We start from the raw sequence: 19,827 nt of genomic DNA on the forward strand, positions 1-19,827 counted from the left end.
GAGGTATGGCAACTTGGACCGATGCATATATGTGCCTGGTCTTACGTTGTAGCTGACTGACTGACTGGCTGATTCTCTCTTGTCTAATAAACCCATTTATATGTTATAGCTTCACATATATCTTTCTTTTTTTTTCACTTAATTCTTTCAAAGAACTACACCTTTTGAATTCACTATTGGATTTCGTGCACAATTAGCTAATACTGCTATTATTGGTGAACATTTATCATTATCTGGTGTTGAAGAAATTGAAGAAAATGTCTATAGTTTATTAGCTGCATTTAATTTTGGTCCAGATGATGGAAATATTTATATCATTTTATCAAAAAATCAAATATTTATATATGCTGATAGAAAAAATCTTTTATGGTCTAGTCCATTCATAACAATAACAGATACAACATGGCATCGGTTAAAATTAATATTTCAATCAACTAATTCAATAGAAGAACAAAATGGTCCTGGTGTTGAAAATGGATTACAAGTATGAGTTCATTCTTTTCTGTTGTTGTTGTTGGTGGTGGTGATGATGATGATGATGATGGTGGTGGTGTTGGTGTTGTTATCATCATCATATCTCTAACCTCATTCTTAGTTGAATAACATTTTGATTGTATAATTAAACTAAGATATTTATTATTATCAGAAGAGGGTTTTTGTGGAGATTTAGTATTTTCATAGTTGAAAGCATGAGTCAATTGAAGTTAGACCACTAGGGAAAACCTGGAAGCACTGGACGGCTGAGGAGTCCCACAATAGGACGAAACGACAGTCATATCTCTAACTTCATTCATAGTTGATTGACATTTTGATTGTACAATTAAACTAATATATTTATATTATTGTTGTATCGATTGAGTGGGTTCTTACCCAGTTGATGTATATATGAACATGATAACACCGCCAATTAGAGAGGAGTGATTTATCGATTAGAGCAATGATACACAATAGCCGTATGAGCAGTCTTGAGTACTTATCAGTCCTGCTATCTGCCTAGCTCAGCCGGTGAAGTCCAGAACACTAATAACAGCTTCTGCAATATGAAACATTATTCTCAAACATACTGAGTTTATGTACCGAACAAACTGATCACATCGTACCATAAAATAGAAAATAACATTTGTACAAGATTTCGCCAAATGTGGCTGTGAATATGGGGAACAGTAATTAATAGACTGGGCATAACTTAGGAATGGTAAATCGTATAATAATACTCCACGGATCAAAAATAAAGCTTATCATAAGAGGGACACGAAAATGAATAGTTTAGTTACTTAACAATAATACAATAGGAAATATGCAATATCATATTGATCTATAAATAGTCCTCAAAGTTACTATTCATAATTTTCCACGGAATATAACAACTATAATGATGAATAGTTGAAACTATGATGTGGATTGTTTTGGTGAATGTTGAGTACTCTGAGAAATCAGAAAGACAAAGAATCATAATAACGCTTATGTTGATAAAATATAGGTGAGAATTCGTTGTCGGTGTTAGACGGCTACTCAGTTGTTCTTTTTCCATTGATAATACACTTAATTTTATTTAGTATTGAATTTCCTCTCTAAACTCGCCAAGTAATTTTGATGTCAGTCAGTCTTAAAACATTGAGCAGTTGTTACACTGTAACGCGTTTCTATGTTCCTACCAGAGTTCAACTCTTGAATGACGAAGTAAACAGTGAGTGACGTATTAACTGAAACTTTACACTTGATACTACATTCATTAAAAAAATACAAAGTTATTTATAAGATGAGAAACTGCTAGAAAGTATGCTTAAATACTACTGATTATTTACATTAACTGATTGAGTCTAGAAAAAATGCATCAGCTACTAGTATTCTTTGGAAGTTGCCAAGTCGGCGTACTGTTCATTAGTATTTGGTATGTGGATATTTGAGATCGGTTAGCTTGATTCTCAGCTAGTTTCATAAGATTCGGCCGTTCTCTAGTGCAATAACAATAAAGGGACCTGGTGACTCTATTGAGGAGTCCATCTGAGCGATCGAGGTGCCCGAGAAACCGCAGTTGAAAAAACAAATATTTGTTTAAAGAACGGTTCTATCATAAGAAAATATGCATAGATAGATGAAAAACCTCAACTCTTGAGATATCTGCAGCGAATAAGGTGTCTTTATTTTAGGAAGAAGAAAGGCTTATTGCAATAAAACACAAAGATGAAGTACCGTAAATCATAGCTTATAGTTGTGTTTAGTGTTAACAACAGTTTATCAACAACCAGAATGGAAACTCAGAGCACACAGATCTAGAAACTGTTGAGTTTTAACAAAGACTTAATGGGTACAAAACACTGGGAATAACTTTCGTGAGGTTTAGAGGAAGTAATTATCATAATAAATGTGGTAAATGTCAATAGTTTATATAAATACTTGACAATATTACACAACAAATAAACTTGCGTTACATTATACGTCTATGAATTACCAGAAATAGAACTGTTGACTGGATAGAGCCGTACACAGAAACGAGTTGAATGATCAATGAATAAGCAAAGAGAAAGTAAACCAACCTAATAGTAATAGTAATTTTCATAATGTAACTCATGTTTTTTTGTCTTATTTCTCTTGTTTGTTATTCTTTGATAGTTATTATTTGATCATCGTCATTTTTGGCTACCACCTGTGGAAATATTTAATTTGCCATCGGTTGTATTTATTGGAGGTTTACCTAGGGTGCTCAATTTACAATTACAAGAAAATCGTCAACTTGTGAGTCGGTTTATCAAGTGATCAAAGTGATATGATATTTTTGACAAAATGTTTATACTGTTTACTAATATTAAGTAGTATATTTTTCAGCAGCCATAAATTTCACATCGATACGCCATTGAGCAACATTTTTCCTTTCGTTATTGATCATTTTTAAAATTGAATACATTTATATTCATGAATAGAAGACACAATCTCCGATACAAATAAAGAAAAGGCTCATGTCAATTTAGTGGATACTGTTTAGTTAAAGTTATGAGAAGATGTGACTTTTTTGGCTGTGAACCATCTACCTACCTTGTACTCAAAATTATCTTTATTCTCTACATGATCAAATGTATGACTTATTTATGATTACTAAATGTAAATACTAGAGTAGGTATGGAGTTGGCGTTTTTACTTCTAAACGCTATTATAAACTTCAATATTGGAATTTTGTGTATTAAATGCTCTGGTACGGCCGAGAGTGGAGAGAGTCCGCTCTCCCTTTCAAAATGCTCTCATATGGCCACGCGTATATAGCCTCTATCAAGGAAGTCCTACTCACTGCCTTCTCGTGGCACCAGTGTTGTTTACGAAATTGAGAGGACGAAAAGCGAATTTTCGGCGCTTTAACCGGGTTGGTGGACACGGAAAATCCACCTAGGAGAGTTGGAAATCCCTGATTCCGAACCAATGGTGCACATGGGATCCAGTACCACGAATGTATCTATAAGTTGATGTATATTAGATAGTTATATTCCTTTGAAAGACAACTGAATACTGTCAATAATGGATTGACTATTTAGTTGCCTATTTCATTGGCAGAAAAAGCGATCAAAATTTTGGAATGGGAATTCTAGGTAGCTGGTTGTTTATTTTTTGTATTTATAAGTAGTTATCTGAAGTAAATATTTCAATATAACAATGTGTTTATTTCATTTTTATTGACTGACTCTCAGTTTTAGCTTATCATTATAGTTTATGTAATTTAAGGGATTTAAGTAGTAATGAAGTGATATGAAAGCTGTTCACATTGAAAGCATCATTTCCTTAATATTTGCAAGTCCTTTAATTCTGCCAATTGGCACGATAGTAATGGTTTTTGACTGAAATAATTTCACTGATTACTCAGATAATTTACAGGACTTGTTGAATTAATTAAGAGCTTCCGTTATCAATAGGGATCATCTAGGAGACAATTGAAGATGAAAGACCACCAGATGCTTTTTTCATCTTATCGTAACTGTTTAACAATGTAATCCCATGATTATTTCACAACATCGCAAACAATATACTATATAGTTATCAAGTCAAAATCCAGCGATTCTCATATTACAATAGTTGAATTCACAAGCCAATCTAAGCTAGATCACCATCAAAAACCTAGAAGCATTGAAGGTTGTTTCGTCTTAGTATTGAACTACTCAACAGTGCGCAACCACAATCCTGTCCGCTTAATCTCTAGACCACTGAGGTGGCATCCAACGGTGTTAATTTTCGACTTCTCATATTATAAGATTATTCATATTTACAAAGTAGCTTAAATTTCATTTAATGAAATAATAAATTACTTATTTACCTTCAAAAGTATGGAAATACTCGTAACAGGAATTCATTTATCTTATTTCATTGTGTATTAATTTTATTTTTAGTCCAATATTTATGGTTTATTCGGATGTGTCGATGAATTAACAATGAATAATGTTAGTATGTCTCTAAGAACTAGCAATCGTCCAGTTTGTTATGATTGTTTCAGTTTAAATCCAACAATTGTTCATGTTCCAGAAAATATTGATGAATATTTAAAGTATAGTTTAATTAAATTATATAGTAAGTTAATAATTTATTAAAAACAATTTTAGTTAATAAATTTAGGCTACTTATATTGTTGAAAGTAGTATATATTTATATTGTTATTTTCTAGGAATGTTTTCAGATTTATTTTATATGTCAACTACTGAGATTCATGTGATCTTATTAACTACGGGTGGAAGAATTTGGGGAAATATAGAGACTGGTGTGCAATTGATGTGGTTACATTTAAGGTGCATTGTTTTCTGTTTATATTGATGATTTACTCCCAAATGTTTACCTTTAGACTTTTCTATAGAATAGTCTGAAGACTTGATGATCAGTGCATTCGACTTTCAGTCACGGGGGGCATTTTTGAACTTCTGTACATTATATTCGTCTTACGTAGCTATATATTATCATTTACTGATGGCTGGAGTATTTGGCCTAAATTTAAATGGTTCAATTTGTATGTGAAACATTTATAACTTATGTAAAGTTTCTAGAATACCAGAGGGGTTTCTAGAGTGCAAAAATAAATGAAGAAAATAAAATCTTCTAAGACAATCAATCAATCGAAAACCAGGATATCAGAAGAAACTAATAAAACACTAGTGGCATAACTGAAAATCTCATTTATACATGAATTAGGCACCTTTGTTGTTCTAAATGACAGTTAAAGTTGTAGAAACCAATCGATTGAGTTCAATTGAGTTTAATCATATTTGATGTGAAACTTGTGACGATGGATGATGGTGACCATTTAATTGGATTTAATTAAACCAATTAGTTTAGTGAATACACAGGTAACATTATATAAACACTAATCACTAAATGACAAATAATTTATTTTCTTAGATTTATTTTAAGCAAAGATGGATAGTGGCTAGCAGTCGAATCGAGGACGCGCATTTTGTCCTACGCGGGACTCGTCAGCTGGATTTACCTGCATCTGAGTTGATGTTCACTCTGGGACTCGAACTGTGTACCTTTCGCTTCAAACGCCATCGCGTTATCCACTCAGTCCCAGAGTGAACATCAACTCTGGGATGCATGTACATCCAGCTGACGATTCTCGGATGGGACGAAACGCGCGTCCTGAATTCCACTGTTAGCCACTATCTATCTTTGCTTATAATGCTTGTAACTTAAGGCTATATGAAGGCTATACCCATAGTATGCAGGTATGCCAATTAGAGACTGACCAGTTGCAGTCCAAAAACATCAATGGGAAGATTCAAACAAACAATACTAAGTGTATTCAAATTTATCTGTTTATTATTCATATCATCTATCAACTTATTCATTTATATTTTTTTTCCAGTACCAGAAATGTTTACTCAACCTGGACATGATAAATTAACATTTGATTTTAGTTTCTTTTATGATCGTAATACTATAAAACAAGCTAGTTTATTTGTATTAACATTTGGTGGAACAATTGATCAACCTAGTGAAGAAATTCATTTATGGTTATTCCTATCAAATAATGAAGTAAGTTGTAATTGTATTTTCATCAAAATCTAGTCAGTAAAAAATAATCTACTGTCTCTAGTTTATAATTCTTTTCCTATTATTCTATCCCAGGAACATCATTATTTCACTTATTCGTTACTGTCAATAGGGGATCCACTTTAACTTTGGTTGTTATTGACTACTTAAATTGTAGTCTCTCATTTAAACTTTAAATAATTTCTGAACAATATAAGATATCAGTTAGAATTATAGTGTTATACCTTTAAACGGTTTTGATAGATAACCATTGTAGATGATCTGGTTCTACTATTACACACGCAACAACAAATGCAGGAGAATATGAAAAGTGTAGCAGAAACCTCAGCAACAGTAGGTCTCAATATAAACAAAGGGAAAAGCAAGACTCTCCGATACAATACAGCATGCACCAATCGAATTACACTTGACGGAGAAGCTTTGGAGGATGTAAAAACCTTCACATATCTGGGCAACATCATTGATGAACACGGTGGATTTGATGCAGATGTGAAGACGCGGATCGGCAAAGCAAGAGCAGCATATTTACAACTGAAGAACATCTGGAACTCAAAACAACTGTCAACCAATATCAAGATCAGAATTTTCAATACAAATGTCAATACAGTTCTACTGTATGGGACGGAAACCTGGAGAAGTACGAAAGCCATCATCCAGAAGATACAAGTGTTTATTAACAGTTCACTGCGCAAGATACTTCGGATCGGTTGGCCAGACACTATCAGCAACATTCTACTGTGGGAGAGAACAAACCAGATTCCATCCAGTGGAGGAAGAAATCAGGAAGAAATGCTGGAAGTGGATTGGGCACACATTGAGGAAATCACCCGATTGCGTCACAAGACAAGCCCTCACATGGAATCCTGAAGGTCAAAGGAGAAGTGGAAGACCAATGAACACATTACGTCGAGAAATGGAGACAGGCATGACAAGAATGAACAAAAACTGGATAGGACTATAAAGGAAGGCCCATGAGAGAGTGGGTTGTAGAATGGAGGTCGGCGGCCTATTCTCGATTGGGAGTAATAGGCGTAAGTAAGTAAGTAATTATGTAAGTAAGTAAGTAAGCAAGTAAGTAATTAAGTCTGAATAGACTGAACTTACAATATATAAATGAATAAATCATGAAACAGTTGTTAAATGATTTTTATCCTTGTTGTAAAACCCAAAATTTACTATTATTTAACAATAGGACGAAACGACCGTCCAGTGCTTTCAGGTTTTCCCTGGTGGTCTAGCTTCATTCGACTCACGCTTTCAACTATAATCATTTAATTAAAGATGAATGGTGACTAGTGGTAGAACTCAGGACATACGTTTCGTACTATTCATGACTCGTCAGACTAATGTGCTCTCATCCTAGTATTGATATTTAAATAAGGATTGAAATCTAGTACCCAATGGATTAATATGAAGAAATCTTAAAAGAGGAAAACGAAGCTTTATAGGTATTAACAGTGACATAATTAAGTGTCAAAAACCTAACCCTAACCCTAAAGACTATAGTTAGATGAGATATTAACTATGCTGCTTTCGTAACTAGACTTAAGACCTGTAGCGATGAATAACTAAAATGTGTACAGAACAAGTCGCTTCTAATTTTTGTAGCTCTTTTTACCATATATGTGCTTATGAAAGATAATTCTAATAGAGTATCTCTTTTTGAAGTTCACCAAGGATATATATAGAAGTTGAGTTAATGTGGGGCTCAGTTTTTGCAAATAATCCAAGTAAATTCACAATGTGAACAAGTTTATCGATACTCATTGATGTTGCTCAAGACAAAAGTTTGCCTTGAACATATTCTATTAATCAAAGCCCCTTTGGAAAGGACAACATACAAACCTCAGTTGAATAGTACATTTTTCTGAAAAGTTTTGACAGTTTGTTTTTATAACATTCCCTCCATATTATCCTTTCCCGAAATTCATGTTCCTATTTCGTCACCCTTAAAATGCTAGATGAACACCAAATTGATCAGTGTTAGTGATCAATCATTTAGAAACAACTCAGTCATACAGGACGTTAATAATAACCTGAATAGCTTAATAATGACATGTCATCATGTAAAACTAAGTGACACAAGCTCGAATCCTATAATCATTATCCATTCCTAAAGATGACAGATATTCCTTACTTATGAATGTTAACCAATATGACACTTAGGTCAACTAGAGTTATCATTCGAGTACCTTCAACTACCTTACACCATCTTCATTATACTTTATCCCATCGTTTTTTTTTTCGTTTCAAACTGATTGGATACTTCTTTTTTTTTATTTTTCAAAAGGTTAAAATGGGTTATATAACAGAATCCAATGATGAATTAGAATTAAATCATGAAGTGAATCTGGCTAATATTGGACATAATCAAAATATTTGGCATTATATTAAATTAGATATAACATTTATTAATCGTAATCCATTATTTCAATTAAAATCTCAAACATCAATTAGTGATACATTAGCACCATTTATGAAAGCTAGTCGATTGATATCAATACATCTTGGACGTAATACAGGTAAGTTATTGTTTAGTCTATAATGGAATGACCTAAGTGATCTAACTTCAACTCATTGTTTCTGTTATAAGTTGTGGCTTTGTGTCCCTGTCAATATATATAACGTAAGGACACCGTCAATTAGAGACCGCTTGAGGCCGGTCACGTACGATCTTTTTGTGGGGGATTTTTGACGTGTTAGCTCCGTTCTTCAAAGGACCTTACCGCCGGAGACGGATATCCGTGGAATAAGGCGAGGTGTGCATTTTTAGGGTCGACCTTTTCTAACCCCACCCCTCCTTGTGGGAAGGCAGCATCACTGTTATGCTGGTTGTCTGAAGGAAACACCTTACTGCCGTCACACATCTGTACAGTCGGCAGTACGACTTCTCCTTCGGACCTTGGGTTTGCTGCTTTTAGTCTTACCGCTCTTCAACCGACCTGTCTGGCATTGTAGGACCTTGAGGAACGATTTTCCAGCCAGTATAGCTCGATTGGTTCATCACGATAGGCATGCCCGACCACCACGTCAAGGTAGCAGCAACGGTCGGGAATTAGAGAACAGTGAATTATCGGCCGGATCAATGACGTATAAAACCTGTACGAATAGTCTAAAGTCCTTTTCAGTCCTTGCTTCCTGCCTAGAGCTTCCTGTTAAGTCCAGAATACTAATCTTAGCCTCTGCAATACTAATCATTTATTTCAAACATACTGGGTTTATATGCAAACCAAACAGACCACATTGTTATATCGTGTGCCTGAGTGCCCTGTTTGATATTATGAAGTGATGATTCCCGTCAATCAGAGAGGAGTGAATGATCGATCAGAGCAATGATACACGAAAACCGTACGAGTAGTCTAGAGCACTACTCGGTCCTGCTTTCTGCCTAGCCCAGCCAGTTAGGTCCAGAACACTAATAACAGCCTCTGCGATACGAATCGTTGTATTTCAAACACACTGGGTTCACATACCAACCAAACTGACCACATCGTACCATAAAATAGAAAATAATATTTGTACAAGATTTGGCCAACTGTGTCTGTGAATAGGGGGAACAGTAATTAATAGACTGGGTATAACTTAAGAATGGTAAATCGTATAGTGATAGTCTATAGGTCAAAATAAAGCTTATAATAAGGGGAACGTGAATATGAATAGTTTAGTTACTTAACAGTTATACAATAAGAATATATGTAGTGTATTAGCCGAGAAATAGATTCCAACAGTTCCCATTCATTATTCTCATCGCGATATAACAGTTTCAAATAGAGACCTTACCAATATTTACACTATTGGTATAAGTTTACCAAGATGGATTTTTAATATTACAAATGATAATCGTTTTTAGCAGAAGAGAAAGTATATAGAATATTGGTTATACACAGATAATAAAGGAAGAACTAGGTAACACAATGAACATCTAGTTTATGACTCTTAGAAAATGCAAATCAAAGATGTGACAAACCGCCTACCTGAAAGATCTTGTAACAGATCTTGCATCTATCGAAATATCTGTGAACTAATAAATTGGAATCTATTTGTCCAAATATGTGCAGGTTTTGTTAGTTTGAGATAAAGAGTAATTCTCATTTGGTATTACTAGTGTTCACACCGTCATTGCTGACGAGATTAGTTTTCTTTTCCTAGTTTGAAATCGTGGTTTGCTTTTCCTTTGTCTACGACAGTTCTCTAATGACTATCATTCTGTCATAAGATAGATAAGTCAATTTCATATTGTCTGTTTATTAACTTATGGCCCAACAAGGAATAAAAGTCAGGCTTTGCAAGTTTCTTCTTTAGACCATCAAATTAGCATCCAATAATTTACATTTATAGGCTAAATAGATTGAATAGTCTTCACAAATCTCATCCTGATAATCATTATATGGTCAAAAGTGACTATGTTCAGGAGAACTACTCAAAGTTGTGGGAACAAATCATTATCATTTGAGTTCAACAATATTCGATATGTGACCCTGTGGCAGATCAACAGATCGATTGAGGTTAGAAATGTAAACCAATAGGTGATAACTTGATGATCTGTGAGTTAATCATACTCGCTGCAAATCTAGAAGGTCTCAAGTCCGATTAATCATAAAGTCATGAGTCCTCCATCCTGAGAATTTTCACATTGAAATGATATAACTATACAGAGGTTCTTAATTTTCTGCTCTTTAATGAGTAGTATTAGTCTTTGATATGAACTATAAACAGTAGAAAGAATATGATATTATTATATACACATTGATGAATCTTTATTATTCGTGGATTTGTTGAAGTTAGATATTAGCACTATCAGATGCCGGCTCAGTGATCTATCGGTTAAGCGCTCGCGCGCGAATCTCATGAGGCGAGGTCGTGGATGCTCACTGTCACTAAGGAGTCCCACAGTAGGACAAAACGGCCGTCAAGCAGTACTTCCAGGGTTTTCCTTGATGGTCTAGCTACAATTGACTTATGCTTTCGAATATTTTCTTTCCATTTAATCTTATCCAATTCTTTTTCTTCACTTTTCTTCATTTTAGTTTTAACACCAGATAAAATGAAAAAGTCAACTTATAATTATCATGGTGAAATGTTTAGAGGTTGTATGCGTAGTTTACATTTATCAACACTCACAGAAATACGTAATATTAATTTACCAGAAGATTTACCAGGATTTCTGTATGGTCTTTGTCATACCTCATTGGTTTGGTAACAAAAAATGGAAAACATAATAAACTATGTTATTCTCCTTTCTCTTTAAAGTAATTTACTTGAATCATTAGTTATCCCAATATATCCCATTTTGTTCTTTTGTTTTAATTTACGAATCCAATTGATCGAAGTAGCCATTAGTTTGTAGATGGTGTCGAGTCTCGATTGACTATGATCACCACTACGAGCCCAAAGTCGACTTGGTTCCTTTGATAACTCGCAAACCATGAAGACTGTAACTGGTTCAGATAGAGTATATTTATTGACAATCATCTCGTGGTATCGAATGAAAAACCGAGACGCGCCAAGATTTACAGGCAATAAGAGCAGAGCTTAAGTATGTTCGAACGAACAAGATGGACAGCGGAACGAAAAGTGATTTTGATACAGTTAAACAACAACGAGTACAGTAAAACAATCACTGGTACAATTGGTTATAATAATAATTGTTTCCATTACACCAATTGCGTTCTCATCGAGAAAAGCACGTCACTACAAGTTTGACATCCCGGGCGGTAAAATGAATTCCGTATTCCGATGTATTGAGCAAATTGTTATATCTGAAGCGTTTCGAATTCACTTAATCAGCGAACAGAACAAAGACTTGTGACCAGTGACCGATAAGCTAGTTATTCTGACGCGTCCCAGATCTAGCTAACTAGAGTAAGAAGTTCAAGTTGGAAGTGGGGAAAATATATTCCGTAAGCAGCCAGAAGCATAGCAATCGTAAGGGGAAGAAATCAAACGTATATATACAGCATAAAATTGTCCTTGGGCATCATTACAAAATAGCACACTAAAAGATATAACGGACCAATAGCGTTTAAAATATTTTATAAGTGGGAAATACGACTCGCGCTTTTGGCGCGAAAACAAAGAAATTCAAATTTTCAAAATAAAATTACAAAAATAGGTCGTTTACTAAGTGAGTTCTGGGGATTTAACATCCCCCAACACAAATTTAAATGAGAGTCTAAACTTCTGCAGTAGTCGAACTCATATTCTATGGATTGTTGGTTTGATAAACTACCTTCTTAATTAATAGAATTAAATAAGACTCAGATCTTTATCACATAAACTAAACTACCTTTTACTATGGACGGTGTTTTTCCCAAATTCTTGCCGGATAATATTTGCCTAAACAACAACAACTGGGAGTCTTTGACTTTCATGAATCATTTAAGTGAGAAGTATTCAATTCGGTTGTGCACTTGAGAATAGTAAATAACTTTTAGTGAATATGTCGATTGTAGGGTGACAAATCTTGATATAGGTCAAAGTTTTCCGTACACATTAAATACAAATAACACTTAACACAATATGTTAACTAGTTGATGAGGGTACTTTGCCGTCCGCTGTATCATAGTGATCACCAATCCATAAAATTCCTTGTAATGACCTTGGGTACTTACTCGAAACATGTTAGATGTTCTAGAGATCTGACGCTAGCTTGATAATATTCTCTCAATACGCTATGCTAATCGATATAATCTCGTTATGATTTCTAAACGTTTCACTATTACTGATTGAACTTATTACCAGACTATTGTAATGACTTGGCTGAATGACTTGCTAGCCGAAAGCTGATTGGTCAAGAACAAGTAAAAGATGAAAGGTTAATTATTCTCATCTATGTAGCATAATTCCATTCCAACTGATAGGTCCTGGGTTCGAATCTCGTTAGGCGGGATCTTGGAAGCACACTTCTGAAAACAAACTTTCAGACGGCACTTCCAAAGTATACTGGCTTATACACATGTTTCGTTATACCTAATTGTAGGTATGACATCTTCTATATCGCTTGGTTAATTAATTTTTTACAAAATTAATTTACCAAGGGTGAACAAACAATTTTCATAGGGGTTTACTGTTGATTTTAACAGTGAGGGGATGATGATTAGTTGAGCGGAAATAGAATATCTCATCGGTAATTGATGGTTTCTTTCAAGTAACCAGAATGTCACGTCCTTGATCTGTCTACCCATTTTCGTTCGGAGAATAACTTGTCTAATGTAGATTAAAACCTTGACGCGATAGGCTGACTGGCCTAACCTTGAGGCTAGTATGCATGAGTTCGGAGTGGGGTAGAGAGACGAAAACTCTTCTATCACCTGACTGGAGAACAAGCACGTACGAGAGAGAGATGAAAACTCAACTGGAACACTACCCGCTTTATTCCAAATTCCGATCTGGTACCCGATTTCAGATTAGTGTAAAAAGATAAATAAATAGATGACTAATCTGACCATAACGTACAACAATTAGGAAAATACAATTATGTTCAAAACTGGGGGATTACAGTAGAAAATAGAGTACAAAAGGTTACGTCTAAATTACAATAGCTTTGGAATAGAAAAGGTTATGGTAGTGAATCATACATCAAACGAAAGCTTATGATCTGTAGAATAGTCTAGGTTTGAAAGTAAATGTTACTATTATACAAGCTTCGACTGAAATGAAATAACGTCCCCAAAAACAGTGTCCGTAGTTTTTTAAGGCTTCTTGTTTCTCTGTTCACATCACAGAAGGGTTCTTAGGATCAACTAAATGATATTGTGTGGATTCCATATATTTCACTAATTTTCAGAACATAAATGTGAAGCTACGTGGATAAGTTACAAGCTTCTCTATGGTATTTATTGATTTAACTTTATGGTGGATTGTTTAGGAATGTTATCTGTACTTTTACAGTATTAAGTGGTGTCATTGTAAAATTGTTGTAGAGAAATGATTAGTCTAGTACACTGAAAGCTTTAAATACTGACTTCTAAGATATTTCTTAGACTCCGGAACATTTCAACATTCTAACTTCAAACTAAATATAGGTATAAAATATAAGAGATGACTTAATTCAAGGTTTAGTTTACGTTATCGATCAAGTGTGGTAGAATAGAGCTGAGTATTGTCTCGATGATACATTTTCTTAACCACGAACGGTGGTGCTAACTTACTCGTTGGCTCAGTTGCCTGGTAATCAGCCTAATATAGCTTGCTCCACAGGGACAGTTGAATTCGTAGATAAAAACGGATGTGTCAGTACCAGTATAATGCAATGCCTCGCTAATATTTCACCTCGATAACCGTTATAATACAAATCTCAACGGTGCATGAAATCAGAAGGCAAAAAGAAGCCTTAATTACAGTTTACTATCAAATAACACAGGCCACAGAACTATAAGCACATGAGTAAGTATCAGCGAGCAAAGCGAAAATAACGCACATTGGAGATGGCGGATAAGCCAACTCGCTTTAATCGAGCGTTAATCAATATTTATAGTCAAATTGTATAAGGACGCGGCAAGTCAAAGCAAAAGTGAATAATAGGATTTGAGTGCATACATATATGGGGAGGAGGAGAGCATTGAATGGTATTTAAGCAATCAACGTTTTGGCTAGAGTCTGTCATGTGCTCTAGTGATCATAACAGTGCAAAGAAATGTACAGATTCTTACTATCCAAATGACAATGTCTGTTAAGTAAGTTAATAAAAAGGCTTAACCAAAATTGACTATAATTGAAATTGCATGTAGGATAGTTGCCATACCAGGTGCAATGAATGAGAACATAGGTGGAGACAATCTAATGTACTTGGGCACGAAACTACAGAATCTCTTAGACAAATCTGAGAATCATACAATAAATACTTCATTTTGCAAAACATCAGTCAACCTTTTCAGACTTGACTGCTCCTTTTGCAAATATCAGTCAATCGTCTTAGATTTCAATGTTCCTGAATGTTCATACTAAATACTTTCTGTTTCCGCTCTGTCCTTCTCGACCTTCTACCGAAATACATTCTATTCCTGACTCTCTTCATATACTACTTATGTTGATGTAAGTAGCTCAAACCACACAGTTAACTTATCCATTAGATGAGGAATTATAATAGATCGGGTCATGTAGTATTAGATCATCGATTATCATATAATAATAATGAGATGGTAGAAAAGATTTGTAACTCAAGTGAATGATTGAGGTATACATTTCCTCCCTCAGCACGATGGTTTGCTTATGCAGCTTTCGCTGATATGATGAAAAATATCATCAGCACAAAATTCAAATATAAGTTAAGTGTACGAATTTCTCCACATATAACACATGGTTTCTCCTGTCGACCTGATGGTTGTTGACCATTTACCTACCAATGACTACTTCTTTATTCTGGTGGGGTCTCTCAATGACCTCATTCTTGGTCGAATAATTGACCATGATATTTCTGAATGATTAAGTGATTTGATCGACTTAAATCCAATTGTTGATTTCCGAATGGCCGGAGTGCTGAGGTTCTAAAACTACACGAGTTATCTTAGTATTGTCGTAAAAAAAATTCAAAAACTGTACCAATTGAATGCTACACAATAATTGAATACGAATAAAATATCAAGGAAAACTCATCCCAAAAAAAACCCATAAGCAAACAAACGCTAAAACATACACTCAAAAAAACACAAACCACCGAACACGACAACAATTGAAGAAAATCACATTCATTATCATCACTTGCAGACAGAAAAAGAAATCATGTAGCATGAACAATATAAGACGACCGATAAAATAACTGAATATTCGAAAACATGGTTGTGACCGGATAAAATTTCACAAATACCAGTTAGCGAATCAGCGTGAAAAATGTCAGTATAAAGATGTTACACACATAATACTGCAACATCAACATCAACACAAACACCACACCTCACTGCATTCTAACCATTTTGGCATTTGTTCATGAGATTTTAATGATCGCCTTATTCAATGTGTGCATTCGAACTGATCACAGACTGGGACTGGTGTTGACGCTGTGACGTTGTGCGATTCAGTGAACTTGTCGACTGAGAGGCAGTCAGTTGTTTGTTGTCCGTGAGACAACCATTATTTACTTGTCAAGTGGTGGTCGACAGTTTGTGTGTGTGTGTGTGTCTGTTTGTGGGTAGGGATATATCTGTTATTGTGTGTGGTTTGTCGTGATGATGAGTTGTGTTGTTGGGTAGGACGGTGTATGAGTGTCCTACCGACAAGACACATAGCCAAATCGAGTCATTGGAAGAGACTGTAGGTGGACGATGTGGATGCGGTGGAGCGACGTGTAGGAATGTGGACTGACTGCGAGTCGGTGTGCGTCGACTGATCGGAGCCTCCGCTCCTATTCCATGGACCAGACAGAAGCAGTCAGTGATCCGTCTGACGATTGATACTGACGTACAGTGGATGTGGAGTGGTTCGGTGAGATTCCGAATTTTGTATGTCCACAAAATCCACACCCACGGCGGGACTCGAACCCGCAATCTCCTACTTAGGAGGCAGACGCCTTATCCATTAGGCCACGCGGGCGGACGTCCCGACGCTCACATACACCTCGGCCCACACAACAACCAACTCCCATAAACATAAACACCTACACATAACGCACAATCCTCACCTACTCTACTATGTCACAAACATATACCACAGTAACACAACTATCACACATCACATACAATTACACATCAACTCTCATGATCAGCAAACCGACACTCCCAACACCGAACTCGAATCACTGGCTGACCGCAACGATGATAACGGGGAACCGGAACATTCAGCTGCCAACCACTCCACCTCACTCCAACAATCCACCTGTACAACATCAACACACATTCCTCATGAATCACTCATACCACTCATTCACTCATCCACGCATTCACCCACTCACCCACTCACTCACTCACTCACCCACCCAGACACACGCACACGCACACGCACACGAACACACACACTCAGACAACGACAAGTCAACCACACTCGACAATCACCGACCACATTCACGTCTATCCGCCTCACTTGGTCCGATGGTCATGCAGTGTCGGTTGCTAGTTTAAGCCCACACAGCTTATTCTAGGTTTCGGACAGACCAGTTTATTCATTCTTCTTGAGTCACATTTTCACCTTGTTAATTATTCGCTCATCAACCTTGACTGTTTTTATATGGGTGTATATGTGTGCACTTCTTATCTTACCCATCACATGTCTGCAACTTATTTAGTTCGACTATAAATATCGATTCACGCTTGGCTAAATTGAGTTGGCTCATCCGCCTACTCCATTGCGCGTAATTTGGGTTTTCTTCGCTTTCCGATCAACGATTGTACGAAATATACGTACAAAAGCGTTACACACATAATACTGCAACATCAACATCAACACAAACACCACACCTCACTGCATTCTAACCATTTTGGCATTTGTTCATGAGATTTTAATGATCGCCTTATTCAATGTGTGCATTCGAACTGATCACAGACTGGGACTGGTGTTGACGCTGTGACGTTGTGCGATTCAGTGAACTTGTCGACTGAGAGGCAGTCAGTTGTTTGTTGTCCGTGAGACAACCATTATTTACTTGTCAAGTGGTGGTCGACAGTTTGTGTGTGTGTGTGTGTCTGTTTGTGGGTAGGGATATATCTGTTATTGTGTGTGGTTTGTCGTGATGATGAGTTGTGTTGTTGGGTAGGACGGTGTATGAGTGTCCTACCGACAAGACACATAGCCAAATCGAGTCATTGGAAGAGACTGTAGGTGGACGATGTGGATGCGGTGGAGCGACGTGTAGGAATGTGGACTGACTGCGAGTCGGTGTGCGTCGACTGATCGGAGCCTCCGCTCCTATTCCATGGACCAGACAGAAGCAGTCAGTGATCCGTCTGACGATTGATACTGACGTACAGTGGATGTGGAGTGGTTCGGTGAGATTCCGAATTTTGTATGTCCACAAAATCCACACCCACGGCGGGACTCGAACCCGCAATCTTCTACTTAGGAGGCAGACGCCTTATCCATTAGGCCACGCGGGCGGACGTCCCGACGCTCACATACACCTCGGCCCACACAACAACCAACTCCCATAAACATAAACACCTACACATAACGCACAATCCTCACCTACTCTACTATGTCACAAACATATACCACAGTAACACAACTATCACACATCACATACAATTACACATCAACTCTCATGATCAGCAAACCGACACTCCCAACACCGAACTCGAATCACTGGCTGACCGCAACGATGATAACGGGGAACCGGAACATTCAGCTGCCAACCACTCCACCTCACTCCAACAATCCACCTGTACAACATCAACACACATTCCTCATGAATCACTCATACCACTCATTCACTCATCCACGCATTCACCCACTCACCCACTCACTCACTCACTCACCCACCCAGACACACGCACACGCACACGCACACGAACACACACACTCAGACAACGACAAGTCAACCACACTCGACAATCACCGACCACATTCACGTCTATCCGCCTCACTTGGTCCGATGGTCATGCAGTGTCGGTTGCTAGTTTAAGCCCACACAGCTTATTCTAGGTTTCGGACAGACCAGTTTATTCATTCTTCTTGAGTCACATTTTCACCTTGTTAATTATTCGCTCATCAACCTTGACTGTTTTTATATGGGTGTACATGTGTGCACTTCTTATCTTACCCATCACATGTCTGCAACTTATTTAGTTCGACTATAAATATCGATTCACGCTTGGCTAAATTGAGTTGGCTCATCCGCCTACTCCATTGCGCGTAATTTGGGTTTTCTTCGCTTTCCGATCAACGATTGTACGAAATATACGTACAAAAGCGTTACACACATAATACTGCAACATCAACATCAACACAAACACCACACCTCACTGCATTCTAACCATTTTGGCATTTGTTCATGAGATTTTAATGATCGCCTTATTCAATGTGTGCATTCGAACTGATCACAGACTGGGACTGGTGTTGACGCTGTGACGTTGTGCGATTCAGTGAACTTGTCGACTGAGAGGCAGTCAGTTGTTTGTTGTCCGTGAGACAACCATTATTTACTTGTCAAGTGGTGGTCGACAGTTTGTGTGTGTGTGTGTGTCTGTTTGTGGGTAGGGATATATCTGTTATTGTGTGTGGTTTGTCGTGATGATGAGTTGTGTTGTTGGGTAGGACGGTGTATGAGTGTCCTACCGACAAGACACATAGCCAAATCGAGTCATTGGAAGAGACTGTAGGTGGACGATGTGGATGCGGTGGAGCGACGTGTAGGAATGTGGACTGACTGCGAGTCGGTGTGCGTCGACTGATCGGAGCCTCCGCTCCTATTCCATGGACCAGACAGAAGCAGTCAGTGATCCGTCTGACGATTGATACTGACGTACAGTGGATGTGGAGTGGTTCGGTGAGATTCCGAATTTTGTATGTCCACAAAATCCACACCCACGGCGGGACTCGAACCCGCAATCTTCTACTTAGGAGGCAGACGCCTTATCCATTAGGCCACGCGGGCGGACGTCCCGACGCTCACATACACCTCGGCCCACACAACAACCAACTCCCATAAACATAAACACCTACACATAACGCACAATCCTCACCTACTCTACTATGTCACAAACATATACCACAGTAACACAACTATCACACATCACATACAATTACACATCAACTCTCATGATCAGCAAACCGACACTCCCAACACCGAACTCGAATCACTGGCTGACCGCAACGATGATAACGGGGAACCGGAACATTCAGCTGCCAACCACTCCACCTCACTCCAACAATCCACCTGTA

The 19,827-nt window shown here is 37.1% G+C and overlaps 1 protein-coding gene and 3 non-coding genes across 4 annotated transcripts in view; 1 reads left to right on the forward strand and 3 right to left on the reverse strand.

Moving 5' to 3' along the window:
- Smp_143680 (putative laminin) overlaps positions 1-11,326 on the forward strand; it is a gene marked incomplete at its 5' end in the record, with an annotated part of 109,653 nt that extends 98,327 nt beyond the window's left edge. The window contains 7 exon segments of the mRNA XM_018797756.1: positions 154-290; positions 396-484; positions 2,614-2,736; positions 4,371-4,425; positions 5,834-6,003; positions 8,312-8,543; positions 11,049-11,326. Coding sequence (XP_018652766.1) covers positions 154-290; positions 396-484; positions 2,614-2,736; positions 4,371-4,425; positions 5,834-6,003; positions 8,312-8,543; positions 11,049-11,221 — 979 coding nt within the window. The 3' untranslated portion in view covers positions 11,222-11,326.
- Positions 11,327-16,476: 5,150 nt separating this feature from the next.
- On the reverse strand, positions 16,477-16,548 carry Smp_tRNA_00383_Arg_CCT.1.1. Its single transcript has one exon. It is a non-coding gene (tRNA).
- A 2,919-nt stretch (positions 16,549-19,467) lies between these two features.
- Smp_tRNA_00780_Arg_CCT.1.1 lies at positions 19,468-19,539 on the reverse strand. Its single transcript has one exon. It is a non-coding gene (tRNA).
- On the reverse strand, positions 19,469-19,540 carry Smp_tRNA_00344_Arg_CCT.1.1. The gene has a single exon. It is a non-coding gene (tRNA).
- Between the last annotated feature and the right edge of the window lie 287 nt (positions 19,541-19,827).

Source organism: Schistosoma mansoni, chromosome 5 (assembly GCF_000237925.1).
Source record: "Schistosoma mansoni strain Puerto Rico chromosome 5, complete genome".
NCBI lineage: Eukaryota > Metazoa > Platyhelminthes > Trematoda > Strigeidida > Schistosomatidae > Schistosoma > Schistosoma mansoni.